The sequence below is a fragment of the Acipenser ruthenus genome, chromosome 26 (genome assembly GCF_902713425.1).
Source record: "Acipenser ruthenus chromosome 26, fAciRut3.2 maternal haplotype, whole genome shotgun sequence".
NCBI lineage: Eukaryota > Metazoa > Chordata > Actinopteri > Acipenseriformes > Acipenseridae > Acipenser > Acipenser ruthenus.
Window position 1 is genome coordinate 22,214,441 of NC_081214.1, and position 19,467 is coordinate 22,233,907.

General features: G+C 40.4%; 1 protein-coding gene across 1 annotated transcript; it reads right to left on the reverse strand.

The window, feature by feature from the left end:
* Positions 1-3,378: 3,378 nt before the first annotated feature.
* LOC117430332 (SAM and SH3 domain-containing protein 3-like) lies at positions 3,379-17,087 on the reverse strand. The gene is made up of 8 exons (XM_034050280.3): positions 16,628-17,087; positions 11,935-12,030; positions 8,753-8,899; positions 7,755-7,896; positions 7,081-7,238; positions 6,771-6,977; positions 6,207-6,357; positions 3,379-5,387 (listed from the first exon to the last, which is right to left on the reverse strand). The coding sequence occupies exons 1-8, from the start codon at positions 16,682-16,684 to the stop codon at positions 5,212-5,214; spliced, it is 1,134 nt and encodes a 377-aa protein (XP_033906171.1). The 5' UTR covers positions 16,685-17,087; the 3' UTR covers positions 3,379-5,211.
* Positions 17,088-19,467: the final 2,380 nt, after the last annotated feature.

Below are 19,467 nucleotides of genomic sequence, written 5' to 3' on the forward strand. Positions count from 1 at the left end.
AAAAAACAAAAAGACAATCCGATTAAATACTGAAGCTGTTTTGGAGGCTGCAGCTAAGATTTCATTGCTTTTCTGGGAGACACAAGGTTTGGATATTAACTGGGCAATAATTAACACTGTTACCAAGTAATGTAATGTTTTATTTCCCTACCTTAAAAACCAAACCCTAAGCCTTATTACCAGGTATCTTCAGGAATATTGAAAACTGCTCCCATAACTCTAGTTAGTTTTTGCTCAGTTACTAAAAAGAGTGGCCTATTTGGCCACTGGCAACTCTTCTAGTGTGAATACAGTGTGCACCCTCTAAAGCCATCCCTCTAGGATGAACCCTATACCTCAGGATTTTTTGTTCCAGGTGTAGAATATACGTGCTAGTGACCAAAATCAAGTCTCGATGCAAACAATTCAAGGGTTTGTAATTCTTTTTGTTATTTATAATTAAAGCAAATGAGAGAGAGAGAGAGAGAGAGAGAGAGAGAAAAATCACTTGTATAATTTACCTTCACTTTGCTTTGTAATAACACTGTGATTATGTATACAATTAATATTTTATTTTTTATTTACAGCTCACTTGCATTTAATTTTTGTTTTTAAATGAAGGATTCATTTCATTGATGTGTGTTTAAATAATTAAAAGAAGAAAATACTCTTGTCTTTAATCTGTGTTAAATGGGTTGCTGGCATCTTTTTTGTTTTCAAGCCTGTATCAGGGCATTCATTTACTAACTGTAAATTATTAGACACATGCTGATGTGAAACTAGTCTGAAAGTGGTTAAAACTCAACCCAGGCCGAGGCTCTGAACTTCACAATGCAGTCAACTAGCAGAAGGTAATGTCTTCTCTACTCTACAGCTGTAAGAGTATCGGCAGGCTTTCCAGCCTTGCAGTTTTTCCTATTTTTACAGATATTTAAAAACACTGAAACAATGAAATACGTTATAAAATAGGCTTTTTATGTACTTGCATTTCTTTAGGTCTTATTTACTTCTTAAGGCCACACATGGACACAGTTGCAGACTGGATCATTTGTTTAGTTGGTTGGAAGCTGGTGCTGTTTTTAACAGCAGTCAGAATTCAATCCAGTATGGCTGTAGACAGTTAATTTCTTACATCTGCTTTTAGAAGGTTCATCTTAGAAAAAAACTGTTTCTAATTTTTGCAGTGTTGTGTGGCATAGTGAATATATTAATGTCAAACTGGGCAAGTGTAGGAAAACATGGCTGTCCGCTAGGTGTAGGCATGAGCGCAGTTTCGTGCCAGTATTCAGCAGCAGCCGCCACCTGATCCCATCTAAGATCCATCAAGTCGGTCACTTGCTACGGCATAAATTCAATTTCTAGGCTATCCAGCATATTTCCAAGAACCATTGCAAGCTAGAAGTGGAACTGCTTCTGTTGCGCAGCTTCAGAAGCCACAGCTTGATCAGGGACACAATATAAAAAATAGATAGAGGCTAGCACGGTTATTTTTTCATATATAGAAGTATTAACACTCATAGCATATACCTTGGTATTTACCTCGTAGACCTAATGTGTTATAGGTTTGATAATCCCTCGTCTCTTCAGTGGCATGAAACTTCTACAATTGTGCAATAATATTCACGATTCTCAATTCCAGAAATGTGCAGTCTCTGAAAAGGGTAGTTAATCTCATATGCAAGGTTAGACTGCTAGCCTGTCAGACTGTCTCAAGGAGACAGGTGCTGCAGTGGGTTAGTTGATTAGTGTGTTGTGCTGGTCCTTTTGGGACTGGTTTTAAATCCAGCTGATTCCTCTCTTTTTCAAATAATTGATTCATGTCCCCTATACTCAATGAAAAGCAAGCTTTTCCATGGAAGTGAGATGGCACAGTGGGCTAATTCATGAGCCAATTGTGATGTTCACCTTGGAGTACTGGGTTCAAATCCGAGTGATTCCTTCTTTTTCAAATAATGGGTTAATTGACCTTATCGTAATTGTGAAACACTAGGTTTCAATCCAGGCAATTCATTCCTTTTTGTTTCGAACATTTGTTTAGTTTGCCATATAATCAGTGTGAAACACAACCTTCCTGAGGGAGCTGGTGGTGCAGTGAACTAATCCCATGGCCGCCTCTCCCTGAAGACGGCAGTTTGAATCAGGTGAGTTCCTGAGATAAATATTGATGTTGGTTGTGTTTCCACAGATGGAGAAGAAGACCTGCCCTGTGAAGGGAGGAGAGTGTAAAATAAAGGAAGGAATCCCAGGATTTGAACCCAGTACTCCAAGGAGAACAGTACAGTATGCTTGTGAATTATCATACTGCACCACTCAGCTCCATGCAAGAATCTAGCATTGCCTATAAGAGCTAATATCAACCTCTATTATTCTTTTCATGCTTCAGACCACTGACACCTGTCAAAAAGTCTCTGAAAATGAAAAGAAAACACATGCCCCTAACATGGGTTTAAACCCACTAACCTGGGAATCCGAGTCCCATGCTCTAGCAACTGAGCTATTCAGCTACCTGCTGTGTGAAAACATTACATATTGTAATTTGCATAGACCCTGTAGCTGTCAACCGTGCGCTCCTGTATAAAAACATATTTGAAAGTTAACAATAATGCTGCAGTACAGGTGTCCATATCAGTATCTTAAACATGTTATATTTTCATGTTTCTCGTGAAGAATTGTTTTACTATCGGTAATATTTTTTTTAAAAGTCAGTTTCGAAATAACCAAAGAAAACACAACAAACTAAACCGTATCCTGTCTGCAAGAAGGGCTTCAGAGTCGTTTGAACTGTAGTTCTCTAGCGATGCTGCCGCCCTGTGGGTGAGGAAGTACAACTGTCATGTCATGTTAATACCTGTCAATATAATTGAAGAGTTTTTGTTTAGCATTGGGCGGTGCAACGGGCAGGTATTTACAACCAGTACACCTTCCAGGCAGCATTGTCCCCAGGGAACAAAAAGGACCCAACTCTGGGTAATGGATCCGGGAAAAGCCCTCCTATTTCTCCTTTGACTAAACAACTGAAGCTCAGAATCAGAAGCGCGTCACATTTGAAACCGTAAGCTGGCTTTGCATCGCCCTGGTCTCCATAGCAATAATGGCAGTAATATCTGGATGATAATGTTGCTTGTAATTGGAGTCCTCTTTCAATGTAGTGATCATGTCCGCATGTCTGTCTGCCACATTCTCCACAGTGAACACGATAGCTGCCTTGAATTCTCTGTTCTCTTTGCCTCTGTTTACCTTTCGGATTGCATCTGGGTATAAATCTGACTAATAAATATTGATTCTATTACTAAGTATTTAATTAGTTATTGTAATAAACTGGCATTGCTTGTTAGTTGCTATCCAAACCATTCACTCATTTAGATATGTGCAAGCTTACTAGCTGTTGTTTAAGGCCTCTTTGGAGTGATTGTTTTTTTATTATTTATTTATATTATTTACAATAAAAAATACTACATTCAAAAGGAAATGAACAAATAAAACAATAACAATAAAACAGTTCAAGGTAGCAAAAATGTAAAAAAAAGTTATTGAAAAGGTTCTCTGAATAAGAAAACAAAAATACAATCACAAGAATAACACATACAAATAATTAAAACACAAACTACGCAGGGGTCACCAACCGTGGTCCTGGAGAGCCCCAAATCCTCAGGTTTTAGAGGTGTCTGTGTCATCAATGGAACACCTGTTAATCTTGATTAAATAAACCAAGAACTGGTTTGATTAAGTAAGTGAGAGCTTGGTTGAAATGAAAACCAGAAGACCCTGTAGCTCTCCAGGACCAGGGCGGGAGACCCCTGCTTACTACAGAACACCGTGTCAGGTTTACTTTTGTTTCAGTGAAATTATACACCCTTTCTAAATGGAGGGGAAACTGCGAGTAAAGTAACAATAAACATTAAGATTATTATTGTTAATATTTTGTCTCTTCAGGAAAAACGGTGTAAACATTGCTTTGGAGCCATAGCCCCAATCTTGTCCAGTGTACCTTTTTATGTAATAATTATTATTATTATTATTATTATTATTAATAAAATGTCCTCTCAACACACAATATGCTACTTTTATATTTTTTTGTGTTGCATCAACATCTTAGCAGTCTATAGCTATCGTTGACATAAAAAAAGTTAAAAAATAAGAGACAAAAAAAAGTGTTTTTACTCAGTGGCATAGATCAAGCTCTATAATAAAATCTATCAACTTAACTTTCTGTAGCTTACCTTTTTGTTTTCTATATATATATACATTCCGTTACATTTCCATGACAGCCAGATGTAATAGTTTCAGTTCCTGTCCCAGTTGAAATATCACATTGCTGTGAGCTCTAATACAGTTGTGTTTAGCTGTGTGCTGTGCTGGGCTGTGATAATAAAGTACTGCATGTAAGCATGTCCCGCTTTCCCTGTAATTATACTCCGGTCATGGCAGCTAAGCTAAAGCACTGTGTCTCTGCAGTAACAGTTGAGCTATTCAGCTACTGTTATTACTGCATACTCGCTGGGTTTCAATAGCAGTGAAACCATGCTGGTCACATCACAGTTTTTGCCCCCTTTCATCAGTCTGATACAGCAACAGCTATACTCCTTTGTTAGGTTACCAGGCATGTGGTCATTAGCCTTCTGTATGCTTTAAATGACCGTTCTGACATTCATTTGGGTTATACTAAAAAAAAAAAAAAAAAAAACACACACACGTTGGTTTGCTTGGAGATGTGTTATAGTTAGTTCACTGTGGACCAATTGCTTCCTAGCATGCAGCTGTTGGATATCTATATTCTTAACTGTAAATCTGTGGCACATGGATAGAAATTTGAACTAATCTGCAGCCATCTCTCCCTTTCTGGGAGATCGACCGATCTGTGTTGTTTTAGTCTTGATTGCTCGACAGCAGAGGCCAGAGTAGAAGTTAAAAGTACTTTCAAAAGGTCCTTGATCATCTTACTCCAATATCATTATAGGAAGCAGTGTATAGCCTGCAGCTCCTAACATCTCACACAGGCGTCGCTGGGGGGTTTGGAGCTATAGCTGCATTCAGTAAAGCCTGCCAACTGAATACATTAAGCACTGAGAACCTGGTGACAAATTATTATTCCATTAAAAAAAAACGTTGTCTCTGATTTGCATTGTCCCCAGAATCTACAGTACGTAATAAAATCCAGCCTCTGTCTTTTGATACGCTTCAAACCGTTGAGGTTGTGCGGTGGTTCTGTGCTTGCAGCATCTGCTCCCTCTCTCAGGAGCTCTCCTCAATGGACAGCCCCTGCAGCTGCTCCTCGATGGGCCTTGGCGCCGCCTCGGGTTCCTCGCGCCCGTTCTCCAGGTTATCGGAGCTCTCGAAGCAGCCCGAGTCTGTTTTCAAGTCCGAATTCTGGGAGCCAATCTCCTCGTCTCCTTCAGTGTCGCTCCCAGCTGGGATAGAGGAAAGAGACATTACATACAAATCTTATTAATTTTACATGCAGCACATACTGTGCGTACCCTCAGATCGTGAAAATCTAGCCTGGACTGGAAGTGTACCTATTACTGCTAATGCTGTCCTACTGGTTCAATTCAATTTCAATTTATTTAAATGTATTTTATTTATAGAGTGCCTTTCATACCACGGTATGGCAAAGTGTTTTACATGTCAGTTAAAGAAGTATCAAGAAGCGGAAATCAAACAAGAATGCAGGTCTGTGTGCGGCTTAGGACTGTTTGGAAAAACAAGTGGTCGTTTAATCATGTGGGTGTGGGTGTGAGTGTACTCTCGACAGCGGCAAAAAAGTTCTTTTGGTTGAATCTGTGCCCATGCGCATGCATTTACTGTACCGCAGCACTTAATATCTGGGTGATGGAGCTAGTCCATATAGTAGCAACAAACGCATTCAGTGCATTTATTATTTAAGGCGATCAATAAGCCACTGGGCAAAAGGCTTACAATGGTTTTGACCGCAGTTATTTTCTCCACAGATACGAGAAGGCTCACGTTAGCATCGCTTTGAAGGTCTTGTGCAGTCCATTTCTACATGTGGCTCTTGGAGTTCAAGCACAGTCAATACATTATCACCGAGTGGTTCTGGATGTCATTTGTGTTTAAGCAGCTTATAGTTTATGAGACAGCGCTTCCCAGGCAAAGACTGTGCTAATACTGATCTTGATATAACAATGTAATTCTGTATTCTTTGAAATGACGACGTACATGCAGTATATCTAGGGGGTACTAAAGGGCAGTATTGATAAGAGACATACTGTCGTAGTCCAGGAGCTGCTCCACAGCGCTGAGGATTTTAGAGCGCTGGTCTGCGTCCGTGATGCTCAGCTCGTTGAGGTGCGACTCACTCAGCTGTTTGAAATCATCCAGGCTCTTGAAGCCGTGCATGGAGAGGATGGAGTTCAGTCCCTGCCAAAGAAGAGAAGACAGGGAGGGGCAGGAGGATAAAGAGTGGATAGAATTGGTTAATCCCCTTATTTTTACACTTTTTGATTTCACAGTATACGCATGAGCAGTGTTGCGGAGCTCAGAATGGGTCCTGTCCTGTTAATGTTTAATTACCAAATTTTAGGCACGATTTTCTTCATTTCTTTCAGTAGGAATCCATGCTACAATGGACCATGATTGAATGGAGCAGGTTTGGATGTTATGACCACACAAGGGTCATGAGATTGATTCATTGTTTTAGCTTTTGCATTGCTTTTCATTTTTTATGGCCACTCCTACCAATGAGTCTCCATACAGCCATTGCTACCCTGTGATCCGTTGATCATTCTTTCCCAGTGACTACGGTTACGCAGCAGCCTGAGTAAAGCCGGTACCTCCAGGTTGTTCCTCTGCAGAACCTCCTCCAGGGTCTTGGGCTTGGGCCTCCTGTTCTTGCTGTGGCAGCGCTTCCTCCTGGGCAGGCTCGTCTCCTCGGGCAGGATGTCCACGTAGATGAACTTGAAGGAGCCCAACTTGCTGTTCAGCAGGCCAGTCCAGGTGCCCACTGGGGGCTTCTCGATGATCTGGATGATGTCTCCTTTCTGTGTGTTCGAAACAGCAGAGCAGAGATCAGACACTGCACCACAAGCATACATCAAAATAGCCCCGGAGGTATAAGAAATATTCAGGCCCTTATGGCCTTACCCTGAGTTTCAGAGAGTCCAAGTCATAGGGGCTGGGAGTGAAGTCTGTATGGACCCGCGCTCGGCCACAGAAGGGCCCTGTGTAGGGATGGATGGCGTCCTCCAGCCTCATGCTATCTCTGTTACTGTAGCCGCTGTCCAAACTCTGCCTGTCTCCACCTGAAAGGCAGGGAGAGCATCACTCAGTCACAGTACAACAGCCCAAGGTTATCCTGAAGGCCTGATTCATACAATGCCCTGCGAATTAGCAATTCAGTGAAACTCGCAACAAGGTAATCATTTATTTAAAAGTGTGTCTCCAAGGATAGCCCATTAGATACAATATTGACTTTTGTACATACTTGGGATAGGCATCCACTTTAGGAATTCCCAAGGGACACCTGGCATTTATCTATTAAAAAAGCATTTAAAACTACCAATTGGTAGTTAACTTGCTGAGAGCACAAATAGACTGAAAACTGGGACAATCCTAGTTTTCCCGTGATGTTTGGTAAAGCTATATATAGTGCTAGATATAATGGGCTTAAAACTGAAAGTGGTCTAAAAGGACCTTCAGGACATCATCAGAACAACTCTGGCCTTGTTATACACATGGAGCTCCAGTAGGGAGAGTCCCCCAGCTCACTGGCATGCTCTCAGCTGTGCCTCTGAGGGGACCTGGTTCTGTACACTTACAGCCAGAGAGCTGCCGGCCCAGGGGGCTGTGGACTTGGTCCTCGGAGTCGAAGGACCACTGAGAGGTCCTCTCACCCGCCCGTCCGTCAGGCATGTCATCATAGGCCATGGGAGACATGGAGGCCTCCTCCCCACTCCCCGTCTGAAACACAGGCCACTCAGATAGTCAGAGCTGTTACCAGGCTTTATTGTCAATTACTGGGGGGAAGCCAATGCTTCCTATCACCACACTGTGAACTCACTTGCAGCAGATAATATGGCCTGAACCTCACACTCAGTCAAGGACATGTTGAACTGGCCTCGCCCAAGTCAAATTGAAAACAACATTTGTAAAGAATAAAACACAGAAAGTAAATATTAGTTCTAATGAGAGGGAAATTAAGGGAAATTAAGGTAAAGTCAAAATTAAGGGCAGCAGTGTGGAGTAGTGGTTAGGGTTCTGGACTCTTGACCGGAGGGTTGTGGGTTCAATCCCCAGTGGGGGACACTGCTGTTGTACCCTTGAGCAAGGTACTTTACCTAGATTGCTCCAGTAAAAACCCAACTGTATAAATGGGTAATTGTATGTAAAAATAATGTGAAATAATGTATAATGTGATATCTTGTAACAATTGTAAGTCGCCCTGGATAAGGGCGTCTGCTAAGAAATAATAATAGAGGATGACAGTAAAACATTCTGGCAGTTTATATGAAAAGAAGCTAAACAATATAGGGTACTGTATGTGTCACATTGCCCAAATCCTACAGTATGTAATATTAATGAATTTAGGTTACTGTTGAATACAGTCTTTTCATATGGTTGGTTAACTCCTAATTCAATTAACGTATGTTTATTATTTAATTTTTTTTGTTGCTGAAAGGCAAAGGGAAATTATGAGTTAATGCAATTGTGGCAGGAAATTCAACTTACACGCCACACACTAAACCCATTAGTTTATGTTCCACTTTCCCCTGTAGAGGGCGTTGTATGCCAGCTCATCCTGTTTCCCAGCACTCACCCCTTCCTCAGCGAGTGCTTTCTGGACCATCTTTCCCATCTTGCGGTTCATGGTTCGGGAGATGACTGCTCGCCACTTCTTCCCCAGCTTGCCACCACTCTTCCCCCCCTCGTCCACCCCTGGCTGGTGCCCGTCCCCCTCAAACGCCTGGGGAGACAGAACCACAGTAACATTCAAGCCAAGTCACATGGAGGAGAAGTAACAACAAACTGAAGCTGCTTACAGCAGAGAAATACTATTAGAACAAAGAACATTGAAGAGAGTGTGGAGCCAGGCAAGGAATGAGAATGTTTTAATCCTGCTGATCTGAATTTTTTTTAAAACCATTATTCATATTTTTGGCAAGAGCTGTCAGTCTTTTAGAAAGGTCAAGTGTGCCAAGCCAATTGCATTCTGGGTTTGGAGCAAAACTGAGTTTATTCATCAAATATGCAATGCTGCACCCAGGCTTGGACTCTGTGGTATAATTTCACATTCATTTAATCTAAATTATACAGTACAATGTTTTGTTTTTTACATGGGCATAAATAAAAGATAAACAGGGACTATTAACATTTTATATTGCAAGAGTTTCCTGGAATAAGCATAAATATATAAAATGCTTTTGTACAACTAAATAATAGTTTTAAAGGCAGTTTCGAAATGGAAAGCTTGACTGGGTTTATTCCTGTATGTATTATGAAAGACGAGAGCAATTCCTGCCTGAGTGCAAGAAAGCTCAGTGCGATGTGCAGCTTGTGTTTAAATATTTAATTTGATGCTCAGACTAGTCTCTGGAAACTGCCTTGACGCACAGTCTGTATGGAAAGCATGAACCCCTAAAGAGGGCTGAGGAGCATTACACAGAGACACACCACAAGGGAGCTGTGTGCTGCTGCTGAGGCGCGTTACACAGAGACACACCACAAGGGAGCTGTGTGCTGCTGCTGAGGAGCGTTACACAGAGACACACCACAAGGGAGCTGGTTTTTATTGTTCCAGCTTTGCAAACTTGTGCAGAATTTTAGGTGAAATTTAAAGCCCTTTTTTTTAAACTTTATTTGCCAAATTAGGTAACATGTTACATTAAGTGTGTCTAATTACTGTGTATTTGCATAGTAGTTCATTAGTAAATACATGTGTGCTTTCACATAATTACAATGTTAGTATGCAAAGAATTACAATGTACTTAATGTATTTTGCACAATATAACCCTAACCCTAACCCTTTTTGATACATTCTCACACTTACATATATTGTGCAAAAAAAGTGTTAGAATGAAAGTGTTCAAATTAGTCCTGACACGTTCGGAGTGCATTTCAACTGTAATCTCACCACACTGATGTGTCCCTATTGTAAAAATAGATGCCCCATACACTATACATGCTGCTGTGAGTCCTGACCAATGCTACTGCGCTCTGAGAGGCTTTCAAAGTGAATTCTTATTGAGGTGGACGAGTCCCAGTAAAGTTCAGTTCACAAGAGAAGTTTCACAACTGGACCTCCAGAAGTTAGATTTCTCATGATGAGTCACCAGCGTTGTTGAATGTCACCCGTGGTTTCTGCTGAATGTTACCCTACACTCTCTGCACCTTAGCAAGAGCACACCGCACACTAACATAATGAAGAACACTGCAGCAGCCCCACACAAGACGAGTATTTAATTGCTAAATGACTCAGACTTCTTCTCTGATGAATCATCACTCGCTCGGTGTTTGGAGGGGATTGCTTTTGTTTGTTTTCTTTTGTTTATTCTTTTATCACTCCAAAATTCAATTCAATCATCCTCCAACAAAGATGCATCGTTGGCATTTGCATGCTGTACCATCCCAAGTTAACCTTTGTCAAGGTTATATTATATTATATTATATTATGGAACAGCGCACTGACATCAAACAAACACGCAAGCTGCCAAACCTTGATTCGGTGCCTATGTGAAGACTATAAACTTATCATACAAACTGGGCTACAAAGTTCCTAACAAGCACACTATTTATAATTATTAAGTTATTAATAATTGTATGATTATTTTGCACATGTTCTGGGTCAATTTCATAACCAGGATGTTATGAAATCATATCTTTTTACCAGTAGGGGTTTATTGTTTTTTTTCTATTTTTAAAGTTAGCACTAGGTTTTGGAAACTTCAAACTTTCCTAGCCAGTAATACACACTTCTGACTGTGCTCTAACCCCCACCCCCCTAGTGGACACCAGTACACACTGCAATTTGTCTTTTCTATACCGTATCTCTGGTTATATATCAAGCCTGCATTCTGGCAATTAATAGCCTGGCTCTTTCAGCAGCCCCCTCCTGCCAGCTGCCTCTTTCAAACCGGCTGTTCCATGTGAGAAAGACGACTTCTTCTCCTTTTTTTGTTTAAAACTCTATACTTAAACACAAACACACATTTTCTGTAAATTGCCACTTCCCTTTCTGTGCCCTTCCATTCTTTTATTAACCTAGCCAACAAAACACACCTCCCAGGCTTCTCTGTAAATACGGAACTCTGCAGCCTCACACGCATCCCCAGACTCTTTGTTGGATGTGTGCTGGAGGTCAAATCATGGCAAAATGCCTCTTACCTTTTCTGCCCTTCTATATTGAAATACTCTTATGCCTCAAGTGAGACGTCATGTTTCCTGTCGAGCTCTTAAAGTAATGCTGAGAGACATATTGTGTACAGTTGCTATAAACAATTCAATAATAGGTTTGTGAAAATAAAAGAGCCTGTTATGCACTCTAATATTAGGAAACACGTTGTGTTTTAGAATTACTCCAAACTGCATTGCATTTCCAGTATGCAGTAAGGTGGTTTTTAATAGGACAGGTGTTGTTGTTTTTTTGTTCCCAGCTCTCTGCGCTCACCACAAACCCACAGCCTCTATGCAGACTCTCTGAGCTCAGACAACAGCTAGGGTTGAGTAATAATGACATTTTCCGTTATCAGTCATGCTCTGCCAAACGTTTACTACAATCGCAATCGCAATCACAATTACAATTAAATTTGATTTGGTACCAACTAAACATGCTTTATTTTCCACTAACTGAACACAGCTGAAGGCAGCCTCTGTTGAGGTCAACCGAGGAAGATGCAAAAGAAAGCGAGGATGCGGACAGAGAACTTCATGGCCTCCTGGGAAAAGCAAGCCTTGTGTTGATTGGGATTGTTTGGAAAGGAGCGTGCCAGCTGGGATACTCACACTCTCATCCAAGGTGAACTCTTTCTCACACACCACCGGAGAGGAGGGCTTGGGCTTCATGAAATCCTTGAAGCTGCTCGACCTCTGCAGGGACAGCTGGAGAGAGAGGAACACACAGACACATTTAATAGACCCTATGGGTCAATTGCAGCTTGTGTAAATCAATTCAAATTCTAATTACAATTGCAGCAGGGCTAGTCTTTGCTGCCACTGTCTCTGTTTGATATAATCATTTTAACGGGGGTGATAGCTGGCATAGCAACAGCAAACAACAGCAAACACATGCTTCATACCCTATTGTGTTGGGTACGTCACATGGACAGGACATTGGCAGATACATAGTGGTTCACAAGTGTTTTTTTGGGGGTTTTTTTTGTCTTGGTAGGCAGAATAACAGCACTCTACCATAATATTAAATACAAAAATAAAATACACAAACATAATAATGAATATGGAAATGGCAAAAGAAAGAGGACTCTGACACAATCTGCCCCTTTCTGGTTTCGTCACTTTGTGTGAGAGCCGGTGGTCTGTGAAAGGCTTGCACCTGTGACTAGGGCTCAGAACTTTCACTCCTAACGAAGGAGAAATAACGCCGATTTCCCTGTTAAACTAATCCGATGTGAAATGTTATTCGATAGGTATGCTGTTTCTCATGTATTTTAACATTATGAGGTGGAATTTTAAAAACATGTTGTGTATAAAGATATCGTTCCCATCAAAAGGTACGTACAATTATTCTAGATCAGCTCAAACATTGGTGCTGCTGGACCCACGCTGCAGAATATTGGTGAGCCCAGGCACCACGGTCCCATATAACCCAGCGCCTATGCACTGATCTAGACCCGTGGACAATGTATAATCTCAAAGGGTCTGCTGGGGCCGAGTGTATTAATATTGCAGTGTTTTAACACAGGCAGGATGTGTGTGTCTGCAGCTCAAACCACGAATAGCATGCAAGGATGAGTTCAGACATGGGACCAGCATTACTGCAGCACAGTTTCATCCCAGACTGTCTGTCTTTACAGGCCAGACTACCTCGGGCTGGTGAACTGGATTGCATCATGCAGGGCTTGGACAGGATCAGAATGATTCTAATTAAGAGGAACAGTGATAGACCTGTAAGCTAAGAATAGGACTTGCCCAGAAGAGATCTGTGTATCTGTGTTCTTTAGTCTGAGTGTTCAACCAGATTACCCAATAATAAAATGAAAAGCATTAGCATGCAATGTTATCTGTAAAACCCGATACCTGCTGTTTCATCAGAAGGAGATCTTAAATCAGGATAAAAAGATAACGTGTTTTCCGGAAGTTTAAAAAATGTTAGTTCTAAAATTATGCAATAGCTAAAAAAATAAATTATAAAAATAAATAAATCAAAAAACTTCCAGGGTTTCTTTTCATGTTTGGGACAGTTTTACTTTGGTTGACATTTCTATAAATAAATAAATAAAAACTTCCAGGGTTTCTTTTCATGTTTGGGACAGTTTTACCTTGGTTGACATTTCTCATAGTTTTGAAAGATTTCATTTTAATGAGTTATAGCAAATAAAGCATTAGAACAGGGACTACACAGAGACGGGGGAAAAGTGAACAACAGGCTTCCACAAGGACTTTATATTTCCAAGTGTCTCTTTTGTTTGAAACATTCAGACCCCTGTCTCTGCACAATTCCAAGCCTTCGACTGTACTTTCTGTTGTTAGAAATCCGAAAAAGAATCGTCGCTCTCGAGTGTGTGCTGGATGATGGTAACGTGGTCTGGAAAGAATCATCTCTCGAGTGTGTGCTGGTGGTCTGGTGTGTTCACAGCTGTGCTATCTCTGCTATTTCTGTCTCTAACAAGCACAGGAAAGAGGTATCCTCCACTGCCTGCTCTATTCGCTTATTAATTACTAAACTAAACACCCAGGAATGCTCTCTGGGGTTGGGACAGGTACTCTCAAGCAGGTGGCAGTCTGGGACATGCTTCTAAAGCACTACAGTCAAACCTCCATCATACAAACTAATTGGGACCAGTAATCATTTTGAATTAAAATCAAATTACAAATGTTTATATGATGTTCCCAATCAAGAAACCTCTTCAGATACAATACTACCCCTATATCTTTAAGCATAAATCATACAGGCTACACTACACTGCTGTGTAAATAGCAGAGACCGAGGGCTGACTAGCACATTTTATATGACACCAGGGTAGAATAGCAATGCACACAACAGTACAGGTCACCAAAGGGGCTGTTTAGATAACAGAGGTGCTCGGATAATCAAACACTAAAACATCTAGCTCCACTACTAACTTTGTACCATTTTATTTATTTATAGGACTGTTCCAACAAGACTCCTAAGTGCATGTTACAGTGTCAGCTTGTTTTTTTAAGTATTTGTAAGAAATTGTTTTGACTTCAGATTTATAATGGCTTTAAATTAGATTTAATTCAAATATCTTGGCTCCTAGTTTCTAAGTCTTATTTCCAGTTCTATTCTTTCGACTCAACTATCAAGGCGAAAATCAAATTAATTTAAAAGCCATTAAAACTTCTGAATTGTGTATTCTTGTGCTACATACAAAACAATGATGTTTCCTTTTCAAATATGTATTGCATTGCTTAGTATTTTGAGTCCAATTTGTGAATTTTGCTTGCCCTGGTGTCATTTTGCAGAAAACATTAAGAAAAGGGCCCCGTACAAAGCTTACTGGAAAAGGGAAGCTAAAACAGCTTTTGTTTTTGTCTAATTACTGTGTATTTACATAGAAGTTACTTTGTAAATGCATGTGTAGTTACAGATACAATGTTATTATGCAAAGAGTTCAAATGTACCTAATGTGTAAATCTTTTTGCACAATATATGTAAGTACACAATTGTATCAGAAAAGGGTTTGGATTATATTGTGTAAAAATATTTACACGTAAGTGCACTGTAACTATGCATTATAACATTGTAATTATGTGTGTGCATATGTATTTACTAATTAACTACTATGTAAATACACAGTAATTAGAGACACTTCCTGTAAGGTGTTACCCAGTATCTTCTGTTTTGAAGTGAAACTGGTTAGGTTTCATTTGTCTTGCATTTATTTGGTAATCCCAAGTATACAACACATATTTATTGTTTTCTGTTTTTTTGGTTGTTACTTAGTCATACGAGGAAGCAATGGTAACTAAAACATTAGGTATCCCTACACCCTTTAATCACCAATATGACAGCAGCAGCAGCACCAGGTACATGTGAAGTTTCTGTATTGTTTATAAGGTCCTGTGTCTCTTGCTTCTGAACCTGTTAGAAACATACTGTATCTCAGAGTCACACAGCATCCTCACTTTGCTTAATCTGGTAACACCATCTCAGCTCCTGAGCTGAACCACAGGAAGTGGATTTGGTCAGGTGACTGTGCCCAGCCAACTACTGCAAGAGTTTGGCAGGAAGCACCTTGCAAATAGTCTATCGTTCTTCCCTGTTTATGAATTTTGGGGTTTATGCAAATCAGACTAACTGCTCTTAAGATTTGCAAGTCTCTTATAAGGGACAGTTTAAGGATGAAATATACGTTAGGAAAGCAACTATGTCCAGTACGATTGTGGGTAGCTGTAGTATAGTTTTGAAAGCTGTCGTTTTGCTTTTTAACATCTAAGCACATTGAAAGACAATGTAAAGAAAAGGTTATAAAAACTGCTAAGTGAGTGGCCAACTGCATGGGCTACCCCAGATTAACTATTGCCAATTGAATACACTTAAATCTTTCCACATGCTTTGTTAGAAAACCAGGATACTGTAAACCATATTTAAATGGAAGAATCAACCCCCAAGCATTATATAAAAGGTTTTAAGGTTATATTCTTCAGGTAAGACTTGAAAGCCATGCTCTCTGCTGGGTTCTGGGTTCAGCTCACGCAACATACCACTTAGAGTAATTGCTTCAGCTCCCAGGACCTTTCCTAAAGCTCCCCAGAGAAGATATCTTGAAAGATTGAGGGGGGAAGCCTCAGTAATCCCATTGTTATGCTGAACACTGTCATTGTGTGTAACAGATGACCAGCAGAGAGCAAGTAGGACAGTGATACACACACACACACACACACACACACACTATAGAACAGTGTGCTCAACCACACAAGCTGAAATCTGATGCAATACGATACAAAGACATTTCTGACGGCTCAATATCAGGGTCTAATGCACAGTATATTATAAAATCTAGGGAGTTATCCATTACACAACACAAGCACATTGTCAAAAACATAAGAAACAGAAAAGCTTCTATTAGATTTCAGCTGTATCAGTATAGCTAAACAGTGCCCAAAGAGACACTACTAGTACACCACACTAGCTTGAGTTTTACATGAATGTAGACCAGAAGGCGGCATTTTTTAAACCACACCACTGATATTAATCTTGTAACTGTGTACAGAGGGCTTTGTCTATTAAGGGAGCACCAGACGACACCACTGACATTAACTGCATTCTCTACAATGCTGGCATGTAGCTAGTGCCTGTGAGCACTTTTCTTCAAACTGAAACCCATGAATTGAGCGATCAGTACGTTTGCTGTTTGGTTCAGGAGTATCCTCTATCACATTCCCTGACTGTTTTACACCCCCTTTCTCTTGTTTTACGTGTTTTCTTGGGTCAAAAGAATGCCCACCCCACCTCCCAGGGTACCCCGCTCTCACCCCAGCCACGCTCGCTTACCTTCTTCTTCTGCACCTGCTCCTTTTCCGAAGCATTGGAAGGTTTTCGACGTAACATTTTACATATGTATGTTGGAAAAATACCAGGTAGAGTTTGACAGAAGTACAAAGCTGGCAGCCTGGTATCCTGTGCAATAGATAAGCCACCGTCAGCCCAGCACAGAGTTGAGCACTGCGAGGGAGGGAGGAAGTCACATGGCCAGTTCCGTGCTATTCGACAAAGCAGGAAGTTTGCACCTCTTTGTGTCTTCTCATAGATTTTTTACGGTTGCGTTTAGACAGGGGGAGGGGATTTTTCTCGTCTTCTGTAGAATAAAAACACCTCATTTTAAACAGTGTCACACTTCTAGATGTCCCTAAGCGTTTAATAGATACAGTCAAACAACACGATAATTAACAAGTCCCTCAAACACGATGTCTTTGTGCAGAGCAGCAATCCGCAGATTGAAGTTGCTGTTTCTTGAATTGTTTCAGTTGGATTTAGCCCAGTGGCTCTCACCTTGCTGTGGAGAGCTCAGTCCAATCAATGGAATGATCAGCTGGTGCATTTGGACTAGGCTTCTCTGCTGCTGTAGAGACGCTGTCTATTGGCCCTTCTTGCGTGCCACAGACTGGAAAACAAGAACTGCTGCACACTAGTCTTTGCAAAACAAATCTTCTAAATAATGCAATACAATTACAAAAGAAAGTGACGCAACATGTCTAGAACAGTCAGCTTTCCAAAGCCAGAACAACATTGTAGCTCTTCATGTGATCTTATCTAAAGACTTGACACTTTAGGATCCTGGTTTGCAAGTCTTAAGGCAAATGAAGAGATGTTGGATAGATCCACACCGATATGCAACATCCTCTTTACAAGAAGGGTTCTAATACTGAGCTGATAATTCTTAAACCACACATCTTCTACCAGTAGCAGAACTTCAAATTAACGGTTTTATTCAGTCAATCCTTTTGTTATCTTTTATTTCATGATCAAGCGAAAGGGTAAATTAGAATTCTATGATTCTTGTTGAGCTCAACTTCTAAACGACCACAAGAGATCTCTCCTTTTTCCAGCCAGAAATATGTTGGGTCGTCCTAATTCCAATCGCTTTTACTTTTGACCCCAGTTGACACTGGGTGTATTTATGCTGCGATTCTTGTAAATGCTATTTCTGTGTCAGCTAAAGCTTCTTAGAAGTTTCCTTTCAGTTCCCACATTGGTTAACACACTAGTTTTTTTTCTGAACCAAGAAACATTTTATAGAGAAAAAGGTTCAAGTGTGAAATCTATGAAGCGCATCACATCATTAACCCTAAAACTTCACAACAGTATAATTGCTTGGTAATATTGTGTGTTACTCATTTACCCCATTTTGTCAAGGTTTTCACAATGTTTTACCGTATTGCCCAGTGATTCACCATGCTTGCATGTGCTTGCCATGTTTTCACTTTTATTTGCTATAATTATATGATCCTTTGCAATGCTTTTACCACAGTACAGTTTTCTAAGATTGGTTAAGACTGTAGAAATGGTATACACATCTTTGACTGTGTGACAGGCGAAATACTGTCACCCCTTCATATGTGTTTTTGGTAACCTATCATTTTTTGGCGTACATTCTGGTGAGGTGATGTGGTCAGAGATCACCTAACCTCAGAATACCCTATCTAGCTGTACTTTCTACTGTACACCTGACTCATAACAGGACTTCCCTAACCCCAACCCTTCCCTAACCACAACCCTAATCCTCTGTCCACCTTTCACTCTGAAGTTTTACACACTAAAAAGAGACTGCCCTTGTATTTTAACATGAAAACTTTGCAAAGGTGTGGAATTACTGGAAACTAATTGCATTTGTTTTTAGTATCAGACAATTCTGCAAGCTCATACAACCAGACTGCAAGCTCATGGTAATGTCACTGTCTGATGAAGAAAGAGCTTGTGTACAAAAACATCTCATCAGCAAAAAAAGGGGACCATATGGAGACAGTACAGCAAAGGGCAAAGCATTGACGTAGAGGCTGGGGAACTCACATAGAACAGTTAGGAATGCAAAAACATTCCCGATCAAGCACCTAATACTGCTTTCATCATGTAAAACCCCTGGACTAAAGGACTCGGTACTTTTGCATTCACATTGCACTAAACCTTGTGTATAGAACTTGACCCAGCCCATCTTCACAAGGTGTTTGGTGAAGACTGAGTTGCCCAATAATATACGGAGTATGATAATTCAATAATGAATTGGCATGCACTGGAATTCCATTTTGCATGGGTATAATCATACAAACAGGCACATGGGCTTCCACTTGAGTATACACTGTTTTCTGAGAAAACACGGTTCCTTGTTTGCTTTCATATACAAGTCTGTACGTACATGTATATCTCCAAGTATAAGTGTCTCTGCAGCCGAAGATACATGTAAATGCAAGGTGTGAGGGCTCAATGTGCATTGCTATACACCAGCGTGGTATGCTGCGACAGTAACACTGATAAAAGACCACATTAAAGCACTGTAGTATTCACTTTTTGCTTTCTCTTGAACTCTTTCTAAAATAGTCCTGCATACAAGCTAATACCCCGCACACATAACCACATGCACGATAGCCACGGGGAAACTCTCGATCAGTACATAACTACAGTACATTTGAACCATCAAAGGGGGAGATATTCTATCAGCCTGCCGTTGCCCAGGTGCTTTTGTTATAAAACACAAACCCCCTTACTGGCAGACGTCTGACCCAAGCTGTCATTGCTGAAGATATTGTACGTCATAAAATTAAACCAAAAAACAACCTGAAATTTCCAATAGGGAACAAAAAAAAACGACATTTTTATGTGATAACTTTCAGTTTGAG

Coding starts and splice junctions, on each gene's coding strand:
- LOC117430332 (XM_034050280.3), bottom strand. CDS start 16,684: ATGTTACGTCGAAAACCTTCCAATGCTTCGGAAAAGGAGCAGGTGCAG. Junction 7,239..7,754: donor GGGCCGGCAGCTCTCTGGCT/GTAAGTGTACAG, acceptor CCTGCCTTTCAG/GTGGAGACAGGCAGAGTTTG. Junction 6,978..7,080: donor TGGACTCTCTGAAACTCAGG/GTAAGGCCATAA, acceptor TCGAACACACAG/AAAGGAGACATCATCCAGAT.